The 20,446-nt window shown below is 43.9% G+C and overlaps 1 protein-coding gene across 1 annotated transcript in view; it reads left to right on the top strand.

The window, feature by feature from the left end:
• Positions 1-20,446, top strand: part of LOC108156383 (disintegrin and metalloproteinase domain-containing protein 12) — a 35,706-nt gene that overhangs the window by 12,099 nt on the left and 3,161 nt on the right. Inside the window, exons 2-7 of the mRNA XM_017287799.2 lie at positions 14,304-14,419; positions 15,048-15,248; positions 15,327-15,478; positions 17,060-17,393; positions 17,464-18,823; positions 18,893-19,022. Of these exons, the coding sequence (XP_017143288.1) occupies positions 14,304-14,419; positions 15,048-15,248; positions 15,327-15,478; positions 17,060-17,393; positions 17,464-18,823; positions 18,893-19,022 (2,293 nt within the window). The remainder of the gene's footprint in view (positions 1-14,303; positions 14,420-15,047; positions 15,249-15,326; positions 15,479-17,059; positions 17,394-17,463; positions 18,824-18,892; positions 19,023-20,446) is intronic.

Here is a 20,446-nt window from a genome sequence, read left to right as displayed (position 1 = left end):
ATAAGCAGATAGCGTTAATGAAGAACTGCCTATTCGAGAAAAGCAAAGATTCGTGCGAAATTTAAGGTCTTTAATCAATCAATCTTCCCCTTTTCCCATCCAAAAGTTGCTTTGTCCCTGGGGCTTACGGCCTGCAAATATATTTGCTTATACTTGGTGCATATATCTTGAAACCAGCCTCAAGGTCAACCCCATGCAAGGCAGAAACCTACCTACCTTCCATTCAACATTTCATTTTTTGCCGGCATGTGGGCCTGAAAAATCAACAAAAAAATAACATCATTAAAATAAATTTGCTTTTATTTTTTTTCTTTTCTGTTAATATCAAACAAAATTTGTTTGCTCTCTCAATTTTTGTTTCTTCTTTTTTTTTTGGGGTGTATGTATCTTGTGTGTGTATCTTTTTGTTGCCCCTGTTCTGCCACTGGCTCCTCGCTCGCTCGTAAAGTTAATTGGCTCAATTTTCGCTCTTCTTCCATGAGAGCGAGAGCGACCGCAAAAACGCAACTTAACCGCCAGAGCGACCTTGAAATGTTTCAATTTGCGGGCAAGAGATACAGCCACAGTGGGAGAGAGAAAAGAGGGTAGGCGGCCCAAAACTTGAAATGCCGTCGGCGGCAACTGAAACCATTTTTCCGCTATGCAATAAATGATATCGATTTCACTTTAAGCTAAACAAAAAGCAAGTAGAACGCTTAAGCAGACATTAGGACCGAAAGATACCCTTTACTTAAGAGCAGGGACTCTACAAACAGCTGTTTGAAGGGAAACAATTATGTTTGAAGCAGAATGAGCACTTATTGTGTTTAGATAAGATTTTAATAGATAATTCCAACAAACTGGAAGCCAATATTGAGCAAATTTTAGATCTCTAGACTGGCTAGGATGGAACAAATTATGCTAGAGTTGATAGAAGGAAAGGTTACACTCGTAGAAGCCTCTCGTATCTGCTCTTACTCTCTCCGTCTCTTTTATAACCCCTTCCTAGAGCTATTGATACCTCTGTATCCCATAAACCATATGGTTGGGATGGTGGTCCCTTGGACCACTGCCAGTACAGGGTATGGCCCCAACAATTTGCTAACATTAATTACCCACAGCCTTGTGTCTGTCTCTCTGGTGACAAGTCTCCTCCCCTCTCCCTCCCCACCACCAGCACCGCTCCCCACCGAGTCAGCTCTCAACTTGTTTCTCACACTTTTGTTGTCTTTTGGTGAAGAGAGAGAGAGGGAGGGAGAGATGGGGAGAGAGTAGAGCTCTCGATTTGTACGAATGATGATTTATTTGAGAAGCGTGTTTGGTTCACTTTTGACGGATCTGGGAAAGCTGTTGCTCTTTTTCTGTTTCTGTCTGTAAATGCATTTTAGAGGGCGCCGCAGACCCACTTCGAGTCGCTGTATTAATGGGTTATTAATCATTATGGCAGACAGATACATATCTCTCCCTCCCAAGTGCAGTCTGCATTTTAATCCTTTTCCTCAATGCTAATTTAATCATATTTTCCCCTTTCTTTGTTCTTGCAGGTAAGCCCATAAAACCATACTTCCTGCTCAGACCAGGCCCGGACCCGGCCCGGTCCGGACAGACGCAGGCCAGGCCATCGGTGACTCAGAACAAAACAGATGTTAATAGCAGTTGTTCAGGGTTTGCTCATGTCTTTTATTTAAAATGTGTTTTTATTTTGCAAGCTTCGTATTTGTGTCAGCTTTCCGCTTCTCTAACGGGAACACACGCCGAATACCCACCGAAAATATTAATGCCAGGCAGTGGAGCAACGAAAACAACAACAACTACATCTCTTATCAAATACTCATAATCGCAGTTCTGTTTTCCAGAAAAATACACACAAAAATATGTGCATTAAAATATGTACGACTGGGAGTACTAGAACGAACCATCAAATACTCTGATGGAACCCGAATTCTGCTTAAATTTGAGATATTTATGGATTGTTTAGAGACCAAAGAAAGTCATTTACTAGAAAAGATCGTATCACGTTCCATCATTTATGAGGAGGAACCTCCTCTACCAGGATTCTATCCAGGTTCCCAGATTTTCAATTTCTGTGTTCCTATAATATTGAAATATTTTCTAAAACTCAAACAATTTGGTAATTTTTATGCAAAATAGGCTAATTATTTGATTGTTAAATTACCGATAACATAAATAAATTGAAACTAAATTTCAGATATTTATGGATTGTTTATAGACCTAAGAAAGTCATTTACTACAATCGACTATTAACCGTATTATGTTCCATCATTTATTAGACTACTGGGAGGTTCCATACAACGTTCACACGTGAATGGCAATTTTTTTCAGATAAATTTGTCTTTTGCTATAATATTGGAATATTTTTTGTGCAAAATTAAGTGAAGACTGGCTACAGAAATTATCCTTTGAAATATAGTCTTAAATATTGAATATATCCGATTTCTATTTATCTAAAACTGTAAAAATTTGCTATGTATTTTTAAAATATGACAATTATTTGATTGTTAAATTACCGATAACATAAATAAATTATTAAAATCGGCTTTTAATGATCGAAATTAGGTATAAATTATCGATAAAAGCTTTAATTATGGCTAAAATCGATACTATAAAAGATTTATGGCATTTTTTTTGGCAATTAATCAATCGTTATGTTTTTCCTGACCCTTTTTTGGTGAAGATTAAACCATTAAAAACCCAAGAGAGTGCCCCTTAAGGGCGATTGTCTTTCAGTATAGTACTCTTGATAATCCACAGAAATGAAAGATTCTATGACCTATACCTATACCTTGAAGATTTGCCATCCTCTAACCCTCCCAGGGATCCATTAAAGATTCTATAAACTGCCAAGTACCTTGAAGATATTCCATTCTCTAACCCTCCCAGGGATCCATGGTAACCAAAGTAAAAGTAGGAAAATTGTTTTGTGGCCTGAATTGAGTCGTCATCATCTGCATAATCATTGTTCCCCTCCCTTTCCCTTCCCCTAGCTGTTGCCCGTCGTCTTGCCTGTCATTTCGCATTATTGCCTTTTGTTTTGGGCCCAACAGCTGTTTGTCATGATACCATATGGCTATTTATTTGTTTATTTTCACCGTTCTCCTACAAAAATTTAACCTTTAACCTCAAAGTGCACTAAAGCCAGCAAATTTGAGAATCTCTTTGTGGGTTTTACCCATTTTTGTTCCTATCCCTAGTTTGAGGCAAAGAAAAATCAATAAACGAAGGATTGTACTCGGGTACATGTATGAAAAGTATATGAATATATATAGTACATATTTTATATGCATATAAGAACCTCCCTCCCCTCCCCATTGATGACAAATATTTACAAATTTTCTTCTTTTGCGACCCAGTTTTTGTGGCATCGAATTCTTGGAGAGAGGAGGGCTTTGGGGGTGTGACAATTGGCCTTGTGGCTCGAGTTTTATGAGTTCTTTGACTTTGGCATGGGATGGCATGTGCCCAATAGATTCCATAAGAACAGACTCGTATAAGGAATGCTTTAAGGTATGTGTGGAATATGTAATTCTTCAAGGAAATAACAATCGTTTGAGAGGTTTTGGAGTTGTGGTCTTTGCAGATTTGGATTTGTTTAATAGATAGTATGTACCATATCTGGAAATAATGGTAGATCTACTGAGACTATTCGAGTTGGAGTTTGCCTATCATTTGCCCTTCTGCCTCTGAAATTGTGAAGGTTTTAAGGATACTCTTAAACCGAAAACCCAGAATCATTTATAATGATATTTTCTATTTGATTTAGAAAAAGGAAAAGAAAAATATTCCCAGTCGTGGCTGAGACAGCAGCCTTGTGCTCTCGCTTACTCTCTCCCAGTGTTGCTTAGCCCTAAAAGTGCATGCGCCTCAACGAAAACGTTCCGATTGAGTTCCAAAATTCACCCTGAAGATTGGAATGGAACCCTGAAGAGATGGCTCTTACACAAAGGTAGCTTTTCCGCTAATTGTTCATTCTCCTCACAAAACAAACCCAAAGTATTCCCTATTCCAATCTTGTGTTCTCTCTGTCTCTCTTGGTTTTTTTTACAAGTTTTTTCGGCAGACCAAAAACAGAATATTCTCTAACCAAAAATGGCCAAGGCCAAAGCCATGATTTAATGGCCGAAAGTCGTTGGCAAAATATTAATGAACTCCAACAAATGCTTGACAAATGATTGGAAGCCAAAAATGGTTGCCATGAAGTGTGGCCAGCGCATAGAAAATTGAAAACTAACTAAACCCTTAACTCAAAACTGAATACTGTTCTCCCCATACAGAGGAAAACCTCACAAATTCACTTAGTTTTTCATGAAAGTTTTCGCCCATAATTTGGTTTTTTGTTGGCCAAAGTTCCGGTTGGCAGGCGATGGCTGGGATGTGACCCAGTTCTGTGTCTGTGCCTTTGAGGCTGTGGCAAATTATGATAATTATTCCTGGCCCTGTCACACAGAGAGAGAGAGAGAGAGAGGGTCTGAGGCGGTAATGGTAATTATGGAAGGACCGGCGTTAAGGGGCGTGTCTGTGACTCATTGCAACAACTGCGGGCCTTGCATTTTCCCAATATGTGAATGAACAGACACGCCCCCAGTAACCCACTCAGCCGCCTCTTTTTGGCTACTTGTTTAAGAGTATTTTTCTGCTTTATTCGCCACGTTTCCGCTTTTTTGTATGCAAACAAAGGGAGACCGAAAGAGAGAAGCGAGGAGAGTGCGTATGCTCAAGGATCATTGACCACATAAAGAGTCCGTTATGGCCAGCAGCGGACCCGTCGAAGCCATTCCCAACAATCGTCGCAATGCATTTTATTTCCTTTTTTGGCCCTGCTGCCAGAGTTCCCAGAGAACTCGACTGCCAACAGAAAACAGAAGCCACAAGCAACTTCTCCTCCATTCGAGCCAAGTTCTTTTATATGGCCCTCCTACACTGCGCAGCGGAGGGGCGGGCCGGGGCGGGTGATGTCCAGAAATGGAAAGAACAATGTTTATGTGCAATTTTCTCTCCTTGCATTGTGCGTGTATGGAGGAAAAGAAGACAGAAATCTGCAGAAATAACAAAGAGAAAGAGAGAGCGAGAGGGGATTGATGTGAACAGAAAGAAATCCCACAAAATGTATACCAAAGAAATTGCTTTTTAAAGCAAACATTTTCAAAGGAAGGTTTCCCAAAAAGTGTTTTCTCTATTCTTTGAATTTTGCCGGAATACCTGAACCTTTCAATCAATAGTTTTTACTCATTCATACAGAAAATCCATAAATTGTTGACCAAAAATATGCAGAGCTATTTATTTTCTCTGAAAAAAGGTTTATTGCCCTTTTCTTTCGTCTTTTAAAAGGTTTTTAATGTTTTAAGAGTAAGTTACCTTTTTTAAATCTAGAATCCATCTTTAATCCATTAAAAAATGCACGATTTGCGGATGCTTTTGCTTCCACTGAGATCTTTGTGTCCTTACGCTTTCGCAACATTGCCAGCATGTTGCTAAAGAATGGAGTAATAGTATTAGAATGGGAGTAAAAGTGTTGCTACACACCTGAGAATGTTGTTGGAGATCCTACGAAACCCATACAGAATGTTGCTTCAAACCTATACAGCATGTTGCAACAAACCTATACAGAATGTTGCTATAGAGCCGTTCATTTATTTGCGGGCGCCAGAAATAAATCAAAATGAAGATCATTTTTCATTTATTTATTTGTACAATGCACTCGTGAAACCACTCAATTGAGATTTATATTTCAGCAATCAAATCACTCGTCACTCGCGACTCGTGTCACTCTGTCAGTGGGTCAGCAACAACATTATCAACCAGCTGTTGCTGGGCCTTATCATCATCATCGTCATCATCATGTTGGAATTTCAATTTATTTGCCTTTAATGCATTTCCTATATACTCGTACAGCTGTCTGGATGACAGCTATAAATCTCATAGATCCCATAAAGCGAGATAGAGAATGGGGCAGATTCCCTGTCTCTGGGTTTGGGATAAATCATGTGAAACAAAGGAGATTACTAGTGTCCCGTAGTGCCCGTAGTGCCCGTAGGTGTGCAACCAGGAAGCCAAGTGTTCAGGAATAATGCGACGCATTCAAATATGATTGATGGTAGATTCTGTATTTAATATAGAAATATATATCGAACGGGTTTTTATTTAGAAATTTTTAAAGGTCAAAACAAAGACTAGGGAAATACCAAAGAAATATCAAAGTAAAATTCATTTTAATTCACTTTTACCTCAGAGATCTCTATTCAAAGATTTTAAAGTACTACTTATCATTAATTTCCAACGATTTTTTATAGTTTTCAGCAAGTTTCCATCGTTTCTTGAACCGCCTTTAACCTTTAATCCACCCACACATGAAAACCTGAACGCCTGTGGACCATAGATCTGTTGATTTAGTATCAGTTTTCCAATTACGGTACACTTTCCATCGACTTGTTGACCTTTTGTCAACAAGCGCTTTAATTGCGGCTCATTTCTCCATGCACTTTTATGGCTTAATGACGAATAGTCCGCCAGAGCTATAGCCCATAGCCTGATATCTTGGTAGGTGTGTGTTTTTTTTTTTATCAGCTAAATGTACCTGCGGCAGGTTGTTGGCTTTTTTATGAGCCAAGCGGCCAGATAATAAAGTTGACAGAGCAAACAGTGGGCCACAGGGGATTACAGAGAAGGAAATCCCTTCGGCAAACAGGATTGTCATACCATCCTGAGACCTGTGCCCAATAGAAATAGAAACAGAAACCACAGCGGGTGTGAAATTTCACGGATTAACTGAAGATCTAAAGACCTCTACCTGTCAATCGATTGGGAGTCCCTTTCCCTAGATCATCTATAAGCAGGGAACAGCATAAGAAGTCCTGGCTCGAGTCACAAAGGGACCAGGCTCATGGGTGGCCCAACCACCTGTAGCTACCTCCTGCCGTCGTTGCCAAAAACTGTAAGAAGTACCCGCTTGGGGTGTTAATTGCCGGGACACTTGAATCTGTGCCCCTGCAGCTGCAAGAATGAAAGTCCTTGTCATTCAAGTGCCCGGGCAATTGTCGCCCCGCTGTGCCGTGCCGCACTCGAAATGTAAACGCAGAATGCAAAAATGTCTGCTTTGTTTTTGCTAGTTTTTGCCCAGATTCATGGTATTGTTGGCCCCCGGAGCCCACCCGTTGGGCCATTGTTTGTGCATTCCATGAACTGCAGCAGGCAGGTGCTCAATCCACAGGAGACCATCTGATCTCTATCTGAAAGAGAGAGAGAGATGCCTCCATGATTTTGCACAATGCACATTATGGCATTGATCAGAGTCTGTGTTTATCTTTGGGCGAGTTTTCCGGGGTTGCAAATAGGCAGAACGGTACACCTCTCGGGCAGGGAGTACAAGGGATCTCCCGGCTCAGTGATGTGTGGAGATAATTGACTTGATGGACATGATTTTGATGGACAGCCAGCAGGGGCTGAACCGGAAGGAGGGCCACACAAAGGGACTTCGAAACGTGGAGCAAATTGCACAGGCATTCAATATGCGAAACCGCATTGAAGACCAGGTACAGAGTTGCATTTGGATTGAAAATTACTTTATGCCATGGCCCTTTCCCCTTCCCCCGTTCACGCGTGACTGGCAATTTGCTATTTACTTTAAATTACAATAATTTTTAGCAAATTTTACCATTATATCCAAGAGGTAATATCGATAAATTATCGATACTATTGATAAAACTTCGATAAATTGCATAAATCATTCTTCAGTGGTATATAAAATTCATAAATGATCGACAAAAGCGATAAATAATCAGCTACACCGATACTTATCGATAAGAGTTGCATTTGGATTGAAGCCATGGCCCTTCCCCCTTACCGCCTTCCCGCGTGAATGGCAATTTGCCATTTACTTGAAATAGTAATCATTTTAGCAAATTATAGCATTTTAAAGAAGAGTTAATATCGATTAATTATCGATACTACAGATAAAACTTCGATAAATTTCCTAAATCATTCTTCAGTGGTATATAAAAGTCCTAGATGATCGGCAAAAGCGATAAATAATCGACTACAGCGATAATGATCGATAAACCCTATAAATTATCCATAAATGATCGGCAAAAGTGATAAATAATCGACTTAAACGATAATTATCGATAACACCTATACATTATCCATAGATATCGATTTCCCGTTGGGTTTCAGAACTCCCGAAACGATCATGGCGAATGATCCCTGTTCGAAACTAATGTTCCCGCTCGCTTATGGGAAATTTAAGCACCGTACAATGTACAAAGAGTGTCCGCTGGAGTACTGGGAGTAGGGGGTACTTTTAACTATGCGTTTTACATATTACTAGATTGATATTCCGATGGCCTTTACACTTTCCAAAAAAATAAACCAAAAATATTTGAACTTCGTCTCAAATTTTGTTTCCAATTTGAAGGCAATTTTCAACGAAATCAAATTTGTTTTTCCCCAGCGAGGCCCCCTGCTAACCCAGTGAATCCCCAATAAATAGTACACGAGTGGCGTACATACAAAATAGGGCCACGGCTGTTTAGTCTACGTCTACGTCTCCGTCTCTACGGCGTCTTCCTTGAGCGCAAGGAGAGGCAGCGGCAGCGGCAAAGGCCTGTCAGCGAGTACCGAAGTATTGATTTATTTAAATGGTTGCATGGAGAGCATAATTTATGCACAACGCCAGCCAAAACCTCAAGGCAATTAATTTTCACCGAGTCTCGACGCCGAGTGGGGGGGAGAGGAAAGTCCCCCAAATAGAGATACTTCCAGAGTTCAATTCTATTTATGGATTGGACAGGCAATGGATACTTGCAGGAAGAGCAGCTCTTTATAAAGAGTAGAGAAGATCGCCTCAGCAGATCCCCTATTTAGATCTCTCAGTATTTTATGGCTGATCAGTGTCCAGTTGATGGCCTTCTAATGAAGGGATCTACCCTTTCCCCCTCCAAGCGGACCACACAGACAGAAACCGAAAGTCATGGAGGATGCTCCACACCCTCGTTTCGTTTATTCTGTGGATCCGATCCGATCTCGTTTCTAGGGTTACCTGAATCTGAATGGCGCCTGGGTTTCGTGTGTTTTGTTCTGTAAATCTGACAGCGGAGAGATGCGGATGGATGAGAATGGGAATCCTTCTTCTGCTTCGTTTCGTTGAGTGCATTTTCAGTGGAAGCCCAGCCCAAGTGCTCTACGCGATTGTCCGTTGCTCAAGTGCTTTTCACGCCCCGAATCAGGGAATGAAAAGCAAGAAATGCAAAAGCAAAGCGGCTTTTGTGGCGGCTCCACCACACACACACACACACACATACAGGGGCACAACGTGACGTCCTTTTGTGGCCCCTCTCTGGCACTCAAGTTACAATTTGATTTCTGATTCCCTTGTCCCGTGTCCCGGTCGTGTCTGCAGTTTGTTTGCTTCGTGCCCAAAGTTTTATTTATAATACACACAAGACAGAGACAGAGACAGGGAGAGAGGGAGAGCGAGAGAGAGAGAGTGGCAGAGCGGCCAGCAGCTTATAAATAATTCAGGCAATGCCCCCATGGCTGCCCCCAGGAGAAGAGCCCATGGACATGGTCTGCCTTGAGTCGGGATTGAACTTTGACAAGACCCTGGGTCTGGCCTGAGAGGGAAAGGGGCAGGGGCAGGGGCAGGAGTTCTGTCTGGGTCTCTCACCTGCACTGAAATCCATCAACGTGAGAGAGACGTGAGCATCATGCAAAGTTCTTTAATGAGAGAACTGGAATCAAAGAGAGTAGTTCTCCTCGGGGTAGGTGTAGCCGGTCGCTTATGGGCACTTTTGTAGAGGAGTATTACGCCATCATCTTGGGATTGTCCCACTTGAAAGTCTCCTGGATTACGAAGGAGGAAGCACTGTCTGTACTTCACTGAGAGAAACTTTATAATGCTTCCCCTGGTGAGCGGATTCCCTTACCTTACAGAGAGGAGACTCTTCCCACCAACTGTTCCAATGAGAAATCGCACCATCTTGATGGCTATCTTTGCGTTTCGGCGGCGCATGCGCAGCGCAGTCTTTTCGCCTTAGCCCAGATTTCGCATGATGTTCGTGCCGTGCCGTGCCGTGCCGCCTGGCTGTTGGATTGCGTGGCCTGTTGCATTTGTTGCCCGCCTCTTTGTCAGGTGAAAATTGAGGTGAAAGGCAGGTTGTGCCACTGTTTCGGCGGAGGAGTGAGATTTACTTTCCGATTTGGCCCATTTGGTAGCTGGGTAAACGCCGATTAACTCAATTTGTATTCATTATGTGATGATCAGTAGCTGGCATTTATTAAAGCATTTAGATACATAAATAACCAGACAATTTTGTTGGAACATGAGATGTTTTTGAAGGGACTTCTCTTGGTTCTCTGTTTGTTTATTGGAGTCTCCTCAAAGTCTTAGATATAACACTATGGCTAGCAGCTTCTGATCTTCTAATCATCACTCTGTACATAATATTTCCCCTTTATATAATTTTATCACATTTTTAATCCATTTAAATCGTTTGATTTATGCCTTGGAGAGGAATACCATATGAGGGTTCCTATAATATCCATTCCCCTTTCAATAAATATGTCCATACCCAACCATTGAAATGATCTAAATTTCCCGTACTTAAAAATGTTTTCAATTTAAGGGAACCCCCCCAAAAAAGAACCCAAACATTTTAATTAAACTGTTATGAATGGGGGTTTTCTATTGCTTTTTCCTTTTGCTGTCTTTCAATTGAGTTTTGGGTTTTGTTTTTGGAAAAACAATTGAACATTTCTCTTTTTCTTATTATTCAATTATCCCCTCGAGGAGAACTTTTTTGGTTGGAAGGAAAAGCCAGCCGTATGCGTTTCCAATTTGTATTCCAAATGGAGTCGAAATTTTCCCTCGCTTTGGTTATCAATTAGACGCACATTCGATTCGATTTTTGTTTTTCTATTTTTCTTCCAGACACGCCCCTCTGCCTCGAGGGGCACTAATCTGTTTATGGCTGCCAGATTCTATTAATATTCTCGAACGAGGGGGTTGGAGGGGGGTCTGGTAAAGTGTTGGAAACTTTATGGTTTCCATTTCCAACCCAAAGGAAAAATCTTGAACCGAATGGAGTTCGAGTTTGAGTCATAATTTAAAATATTTCAATGATTGAGGAATGCAATGGCCCCAAAATTGAAAAATATGAAAATTCTGCCTCTCTAGACGAAAAATTTCAATGTGAAGTTCATTCTGCATCTGAAATGGGATTATTTATTGGCTACATATCATTTTTTATGCCCCCTCTCTCTCTCTCTTTGGCATTTATTAATACATTTTTATTGCTGCCTCTGTTGATGGTTATACGACGAAAGTGGGGACTACCCCTGACAAGAGGGTCCCCCCCCCCCCAAAGGTTTGCCCGAGTTAAACAAACAAATGGCAAAAAAAAAAACCCTGCACATCACATCCTCCCCCTCTCTCTCTCTCTCTCTAAAGTATGCGACGACAAACAACCAAACAATCATCGGCCTGTTGTAATTTGTTCCTTATTTTTAGGCCTATGCCTCAACACCCGCCCCCTCTACAGCGCTCTTTGGCCCTCGGGGCGTTGACAGACCTGGCCTGGTTTATCCGCCATATGTTTGCCTCGGGCTCAAGATGGGTTTCCCCTACTCGAGTGCTCTCTCCGTGTTGTGTTCTAGTTTTAATGAGTTTCCACTTACCCGAGCACCATGTTCCAGGACAATGAGGTGGTCCTTGAGGCGCCTCCTGGCGCCATTTGTCGTGCACAATTCCCGACTATCAGATTTCCAGTTAACCCACATTTTCCCTCCTTATCGCTGTTATCAGTGACGTGAATGTTTATGTTTCTGTTCTCATTAGACTTTTGCCGCCCATCAATCACTCGCAAGTTTTTGGGCTTTGGGTTAATTGTTTTCCGTAAACAATAGACAACAAATAGGGGGCAAACATGCACATCTTTTGTGGATACATCGAACAGATGCCGACAAATGGAAAACGAGACGACACTGCCCCTAATTTTCATTAGTCTTTGGGCAGCAGTCATTAGCTCCGTTTTTATGATGTCTCTAAGTAGTTTTTCCTCCACATTCCCAATTCTGAGTAATCCATAGCCCTGCCCCCACCACTTGATGCTCTTCTGGGAATTCAATTTGTCTTTCAATTTGCATGAAAATATTATGAGTAAACAATTTAGCAGGCAATCATTGAAGGAAAGGGAAGACCAGCCACTCATCGAAGGGAAGACCAGTCACTCACTGAAGGAAAGGCAAGACCATCCACTCATTTACGGAAAGGAAAAACCATCCACTCATTTAGGGAAAGGAAAAACCATTCAAAAATGTATGCCAAACGCCAATTTATTTATGGTTTATTGCTGAAATAAGTCCATCAAGAGCCCAAGGAAAAACGCATACCCTTCTCACACATAAATATAAACCGTATCCAATTTTGGATATTTTTCAGCAGGAAGCTTTCTCTTTGGTTCCATTTCCCTTATATGGTTCTCTGCACATTATCTGTTATTTATTATCTGCATTTGTTTGCGGGGATTAACGGCCAACTCTTGAGTGAGGCTTTTACCTGGTAAAGGAATCAATTTCCATCTAAATATATCCCCTAACCCAATATCTTTTTATCTAAATTTAACTGTATTTCGGATATTCAAGAAATCATCACTTACTAGAGGTAGAGATACTCCTAGATGTATATTTCTTTGGTATAGTCTTCCCTAAATCTGTTTAATGTCGATTATTCGAGAATTTTTCCACATTAGAAAGGGTATTCAGGCAACCATAAATCATGTTCAATCAATCAATATTCAGAATATGCAGGGTATATATATTCTAAAGCTATATATGGGTTATTTTTGTCTTCTTCATACAGACAATCGATAAACGTCAGTAATACAGTGGAACTTTCATAGCTCGAACGTTTGTAACTTGAATTCTTTATATTTCGAGCATTTAGGGTGCACAATATGTCCAACTTTGTAGCTGGAAGACTCCACAAGTCCAAGGATTTTCTTAGGATACAAGTGGTTCGACTTATGGGGGTTCAACTGTATTTCTATAGCGCTGTTCCCCTCAATCGCATTCGGGGCTATTCCCCGAAGATTCCGATTGATTTTGATTCTCTGTGCAAATCTACCATAAGCGAACGGCCACATTCGTTTCAAAAAACCTGAAAAGGTGCCGATTTTTAGACGAACCGAATATTAAATGAATTCTTTCAACGGAACGGATAATTGCCAGTCACGTGTCAACGTGGAAAGTGAATGTCTTGCTAATGAAACTGTGGTATTTTAATCTCCATAATCGCAACACCAGTATTAGGTACTCCTCACTAGTCGATCCGAACCACTGGCCTTTATATCTGAACTCTGGCCCCCCAAGAGCCCATTCCTTGCGCGGGAGCCAGAGAGTCTCTCAATGTCTCGCCAAAAAGGGAGAAAAAGCCAAAACATACAACAAAGAATACGCGTATATAAATACAACACATATATATTTTCATATAAGAAACAAAAACTTGGCCGAGACTCTTCATGATTTAGCGTTAAACGGCGGGCGGGGTAAAAATAAAAATACATTCATTTTTTTGTTGTTTTGTTTTTGTTTTGGTACTTTCAACATTTTGTGACGCGTTGTGTAAAACCAAAAAATAAGCCCCTGACGCGTGTGACATTTGGCGCTGGAAAGTGACTTTTGGAGCAGGTCTGAAGAGGCAGGGTTTTGGGGCATGGGGCATGGGGCATGCTGAAAACACAGGAGTTTCTTGTTGGTGTTTGGGATGCGGTTTATTGTTTTTTTCTGTGTGCCGCACTGGGGTGTGCAGAATGTATCTGCATCTGCATCTGTATCTGTAAGATTCTTTTACAAGGAGGGTTGCTTGTCCGACATCTGTGCCGTCTGCTGGGGCGCCTTAATTGGACGTGTTCTGCGTTCTGTGTTCTGTCTGCCCGTATCTTCGTGCATATACTCGTATTTATTTATGAATTTGCTAATTTTAGTCCGAAAAGAGGGCCCACAAGAGATGAGTGATGCTCTGCGAGATACCAGGTCTTATCAGGGCATCCCAACAGGCCCCGAACATGGCCCACGAACATGTTAAATGTTTGTCAGACTACGGCATTCGTCTCGCCTTAATGTCGGGCTCAAGTTGTCAGCTGTGGCAGCGACTCTAAGCCTATTAGAGACACCTTTGCCCACACCCCGGGCCCCACACCCCATGCCCCATGGGCCACGGAACGTGTGGCTGTGGTTCTCTAAGTAGTTTATAATTAACAGCATTTACATCAGTTATTAATGAACTCTTTGCCCATCGCTTTTCTCGTTTGCAGCACACATCGCTGACTTGTTTCCTGCCCTCAACGAGTTCTCCACTCACACTGTGATACGACCCCAAGTGCAGCACGCCCGCACACGGCAGGACCTGCAGAGCACTCTGGATGCAGCGGTGAGTAGTCGCTCCCAAGGATAATTAGTGTCCTTTTAAAAAGGAGGGAGGAATGGAGCCACAAGAGGCAACAGTTTGTGGGGATAAAAGAATTGGCTTTTAAGCAGTTTTCTTAGATTTTGTGTATTTTGTTTTTGCATTCTCGGGGCATGAACCTCGGCGGAAGGGCTTAGAGTGTGTACAAAATTCCTCGACTGATGGAAACTTCTAAATAAATTATTTTTACCCTGAAAGCATTTTATTTGTAATTTATTTTCCTGAAAAATGCCTTAAAATTCATGAAAATTCGCCAAATACTTCACCAGAGCCGCAGGTCATGGCAGGGCTAATCAAAATAAACTCAAAACTGAAGACCCAACGCGAAATATTAAATTCCCGGCAGGAAAGTGAGGGGTGCCGCACCCTGTGGCAGCCCGGGCAAAGGCCAAACCCCCTTTTTAATTAGTTTCAACAAGCATCCATTCCACACACATGTGAGGCGGGGTAGAGAGCCCCCTGTGGCGTGGCAGGACCTTACACATTCGCACCTTCGAGTGGCCCTCCACGCCCACAATTTGCATGGAAAAGCGGCATAAAGAAACGCGCGGGGGAAATGGCTTAATCTCGTTATCGCTATCTGACATTCCAGGACGGCCTGCACACGCCGCACATCAGCCTGAGCTACACCCACGAGGGGAAGCGCGTCCAGGTGGACTTGCAGCGCAATGATCGCCTCCTGCCCGACACCCACTTTCTGCGCTATCAGAACTCCAGCAGGGGAGCAGCAGGAGCAGGAGGCCATGTGGTGCAGAATTTCACCAAGACTGATGTTGATTTATGCCACTATCAGGTAAGTTCTGCTGCATATACCTCCCCCCTCTGTCTCTGAGCTGTGGGATAATTTGCATTTCCATTTGGTTTAATCCAGGGACACATACGCGGCCAACCGGACTCGACTGTGGCCCTCTCCACCTGCGGCGGCGGACTCAACGGCATCGTCTTCGATGGCCAGCAAACGTATACCATTCATCCCCATGTCGATGGCACTGGCCGACTGCAGGAGGACCACTATCTGCTACGGTAAGCACTGGACCGCAATTTAATGAAAAGTGGATGGGCATTAATTCAATGAAGGAACAAGGCAGGAGCAGGGGAGATCTACAACAGGGAAAACCCACATTTTCTACACTCTTAAAAGTACCATTTTGATACACAAATTATTATAATTGTTAAGTATTTTTATCACCTTATTACTAAGAGAGGTCCATTTAAGGCTAACACATTTCGATTTAAAGCCGGAAAATATTAATGAAATACTTATTAAATGAATGATTACATAAAATCGTTTTGATCAGAATTTTCTTAGAGTTTAGTAATAAAATTCATGCTCTTTTGAGCTCTTTCAATGTCTGATCTATGAATCTAAAGATAATATTTAATTTATAGAAGAACTTTTCATTTCAAATCGATCAAACTTTTTTATTAAATTGTATAGAATCGTACTAAAGGCTTAACATATTAGTTAGGGTCTAAATATGGTCTAGAATTGTCCAAAATGGCCTACAATTTTAGGTAAATATTCAAAAGATGTCTGTCCCCCTCGCCTATTTTTAGTGGACAGTGCCAAATAGCAAGTGATTAATAATTGTATCCGAGCGATGCCCCATATATTCCCAATCCTACTTTACCGATTTTGGAAGCCGGATCCATCAGTTGCTTTCGTGTGGGATATAACCCCCACCAGCTCGTTTAGGATAGGTGGCATACTACAGTATTTATCTGAATCATATATTATTTCATTAAAGATCACTATTATTTGGCAAGGAAACGCCAATTGCTTAAGAAAATTATTTACTTTGCATTTTTGAGAGTGAAATAGAAACACTTTTGAGTGGTTTAACTTTCTAGAACACGACTTTATTCCCCTGATGCGACACTTAGAATGATCGAGCGTCGATCTATCCTAGGTATTTCCTTAGAACGGCTAGGAATGCCGTATTGGCATAGGGCATAGGGGTTATCCTACCACACATTGTAGGCTACAATTTATATACTTTTTATATCCCTAACTCAAAGAATGCTCTCTCGCAGCGTAGCTTAGCCCAACAGGGTGGTTATTTCATGTCTGGCTCTCTCTCTGTGGCTCTCTCTTTAACCCTAGCTATACGCCAGTGAAATTCGGTACTATTGTAGTTAGATATGCCTCCCAGTACAACTACTAGTAATATTAGTCACTCTACAAGTGCCTTGCCTTCCTTTAGTGATTAGATATCTCTATCCTTTGCTGTCTTCGCCTCCAAAGGCCTATCTAATCGATGTTAATGGTACCCATTCTTCGATTTGTGAAAGCAGGGAGGCAAACCTTTCGATCCGTAGCAGAAACCGGCGCTTATCTAATCGCTGGCGAAATGCTGTTTGCTCACTTGTGAGGCCCGTAAATGTTTGGGTATCCGGGGGTCAGGGCGCAGGGAGTATGGAGGGATGGGGGGTGGCGTTTGTTGGCCAAATATTTGCCTATTTGTGGGCCACAAATATTTGCTTTAACTGGAACCCAAAACAGAACAGAACAGAACAGAACAGAACCTTCGACCCAGCCACTTCCGTTATTAACGTTTGAGGAACCAGGAAAATATCGAATTACCTTTTGATTTGCTTTTACAGGCACGCAGACATGCATCCGCAGAATGCTACCTGTGGCTACGACGGCCACAAGGACAACCACAACCACAACAGCGAGGAACATGACGAGGAGGAGGAGGAGAAACCTTCACTGCCACATCGATTGGATGGCGGCGAATTCCAGCGCTTGTTGCGTCGGAAGCGACGCCAGGCCGATGACAGCCATCAACTGATCCGAGGACCCTACAATGCCAACAAATACTCGAGCTACGTGGAGCTGGTCATTGTGGTGGACAACAAGGTGTTCAAGCACTTTGGGGAGAGCACCAAGAAGGTCCACGAGCACTGCAAGAATCTGGCCAACATTGTGAATGCAGTAAGTCCATCCAATCATCGATCCATCCATCCATCAACTCACGCCTTACCTCTGATATCCCCCCCCACAGCTGTATGTACCCCTGAACATATTTGTGGCCCTCGTGGGCGTGGTCATATGGAACGAATCGAACGAGATTGAGTTCTCCAGCGACGGTGATGTGACACTGAGGAACTTCCTCAATTATCGGAGCACCAAACTGGTGCTGGAACACCCGAACGACAATGCCCAGCTGCTCACGAAGGAGACCTTCGCGGGCGGGGTGGTGGGCAAGGCCCTCAAGGGTCCCATATGCACATACGAGTACTCCGGGGGCGTGAGCATGCAGCACAGCCCCGTCACGGCGATGGTGGCCACCACGATGGCCCACGAGATGGGACACAACTTTGGGATGGAGCACGACTCGCCCGACTGCCACTGTCCGGACGAGAAGTGCGTGATGGCCGCCTCCAGCACGTCGGTGGTGCCCGTCAGCTGGAGCAGCTGCAGCATCGATCAACTGACGATCGCCTTCTCGCGGGGAATGAACTACTGCCTGCGGAACACGCCGGAGCGGCTCTTCGACTCGCCCACCTGCGGCAACGGGTTCGTGGAGCCCGGCGAGCAGTGCGACTGCGGCCTGCCCGAGCACTGCCGCAACAGCTGCTGCAATGCCACCACCTGCATGCTGCACACGAACGCCTCGTGCGCCACGGGCGAGTGCTGCGACCTGGACAAGTGCCGGCCCAAGCTGGCGGGCAGCGCCTGCCGCGAGGCCGAGAACGAGTGCGACCTGCCCGAGTACTGTACCGGGGAGTCGGAGTACTGTCCCACCGACGTCTATCGCCGCGACACGGAGCCCTGCGACGGCGGACAGGCGTACTGCATCCACGGCAACTGCCGCTCCCACGCCAACCAGTGCCGCATCCTGTGGGGACCCACGGGGGACAACTCGGTGCACTGCTACCACAAGAACATGGAGGGCTCGCGGCTGGGCAACTGCGGCTACAATCGCCTCAACAAGACCTTTGTGCAGTGCGAGGCGAGGCACGTGAACTGCGGCATGCTGCACTGCAACCACCTGAACGAGCGGCTGGAGTTCGGCATGGAGTCGGCCGCCGTTCTGTCGCACTCGTACGTCAGCCACGACCGCAAGATTGTCGCCTGCCGCACCGCCCTGGTGGATCTGGGGCTGCAGACCACCGATCCCGGCCTCGCCCCGAACGGGGCCAAGTGCGGCGACGACATGATGTGCGTGGACCAGCGATGCCTGCCCGTCGAGCAGGTGCGCCAGCGCGGCATGGGCACCCCCTGCCGGGACGACTGCAGCGGCAACGGGATATGCAACAGTCGGGGGCACTGCCACTGCGATGTGGGCTTTGGCGGCGAGTCGTGCGCCAAGGCCGGCTCGGGCGGCTCCCAGGACAGCGGCCCAGCCACGGACCCGAATGGTGAGTCCTTGACGCAGTCCGTTGGAGGATTGGAGGTGGCTAACCATTTGGTTTTCTTTCCCGTTTCAGGTGCCCTGGGCATCAAGCGGTTCCTCTGCCTGCTGTTCTTCATGGTGCTGCCCCTGGTGGCTATCTCCTGGCTGCTCTACCACTGCCACAAGAATGGAATGCTCCCCGGGGGAAAGCTATCCGACAATATGTATGTATCGACCTCCACGTCCATCAGCAGCGGCTCCCATCCGAGCGACAGCAGCAGCAGCAGCTGCGCCTCACCCAAACCACATGCACCCGCACCCACAACTAAACCCACGCCCATACCCACCACTAACCCCGCACCTAACCTAACAATGGCCACTGCCACTGCCACTGCCACTGCCCCTGCCACCATCACTAACATACACGCCACCTTGCCGCGAGTCCTCAAGTCCAGCAGCAGCCCGGTCGCAGTGCATCCGCGGCCGCCCTGCGTGCCCAGGAGCCAGAGCAGCCACGTGGTGCAGCCTCTGGCGGCCACTATGCGGCGCAAGCTCTCCACGCCGCAGCTGAATGCCACGCCCCAACACTCGAACAACAACAACAACAACAACACAGAGTCACTGAACAACAACACCAGCAACAACACACTGAGACGCAAGCTGGACATCACGGCACCGCGTCTGCATGCAACCACGAATCCTCTGGCCCTCACCGAAGGCGCCACGTACATACAGAGCGACCCCGCGAGGTGCGCCAAATACTAATCACAAAAAAAAAACAAAACCCACAAATATATACTGAAAATATGAGCTGCAACGCTTCTTATACTGCCACCACAACAGATTGCTGCATGACTTTGAGCTTGGCTTTTGGCGTTTCGAGTGCGTGTTGCGATACCCTTGCAGATCTACAGAGCGTAGAATTATTATAAATAGGGAAAGAAGTATTTTTCTGACCTCAATCTGATAGTCTTCAGATAATCCTATGTATGTGTGCCTTTGGAACAAAGATTCAATTAATTTAGTGAGAAATGTAGGCCTTAAAGAAATTTTATTATTGATATGGAATGTAGTATGATACCTTTTTGGTTGCAAGTTGGAATATATCATATGGAAGATGCATAGCTTTAACCGTACATAATCAGGTCTCTCTGGGTCTCTCTTCCACTTGATGGATGCTGTATATACACACATAAATATACAGAATCAGACTCTTATATAGATTTTCAAACCCATGAAAGTCTTATCAGACTTCCTTAAGTAAATACCGCCAGAAAACTTCCAATATGCCATATGTATTTATAGTATTTTTATCTCTTTTATAAAAGACACAATTTTAAACGTTAAATATGGAATACCCCGGGTCCTCTATGGTACATATAGTATACATATATATAGTACGTGGAATGCTGCGAATGACGTGGATTTGTATTATAATTTTCCCATAACTGAAAGGAGACATTTTTTTTTAAATTCAGCGGTGGTCAGGCCTATTTGTGAGCTAGTTAGCCACTAGAACAAAAAAAGAACCCGGTATCAGCGAAACTCGAGTTCAGCAACAATATGACGTATGATGCACACGCCATGCATGTGGTTTTTGCAAAAAGTAGGGGAGGAGTGCCAGGATTGGTTCACTTTTTAACCAGCA

Source organism: Drosophila miranda, chromosome 2 (genome assembly GCF_003369915.1).
Source record: "Drosophila miranda strain MSH22 chromosome 2, D.miranda_PacBio2.1, whole genome shotgun sequence".
NCBI lineage: Eukaryota > Metazoa > Arthropoda > Insecta > Diptera > Drosophilidae > Drosophila > Drosophila miranda.
This window is presented reverse-complemented; position numbering and strand designations above follow the sequence as displayed.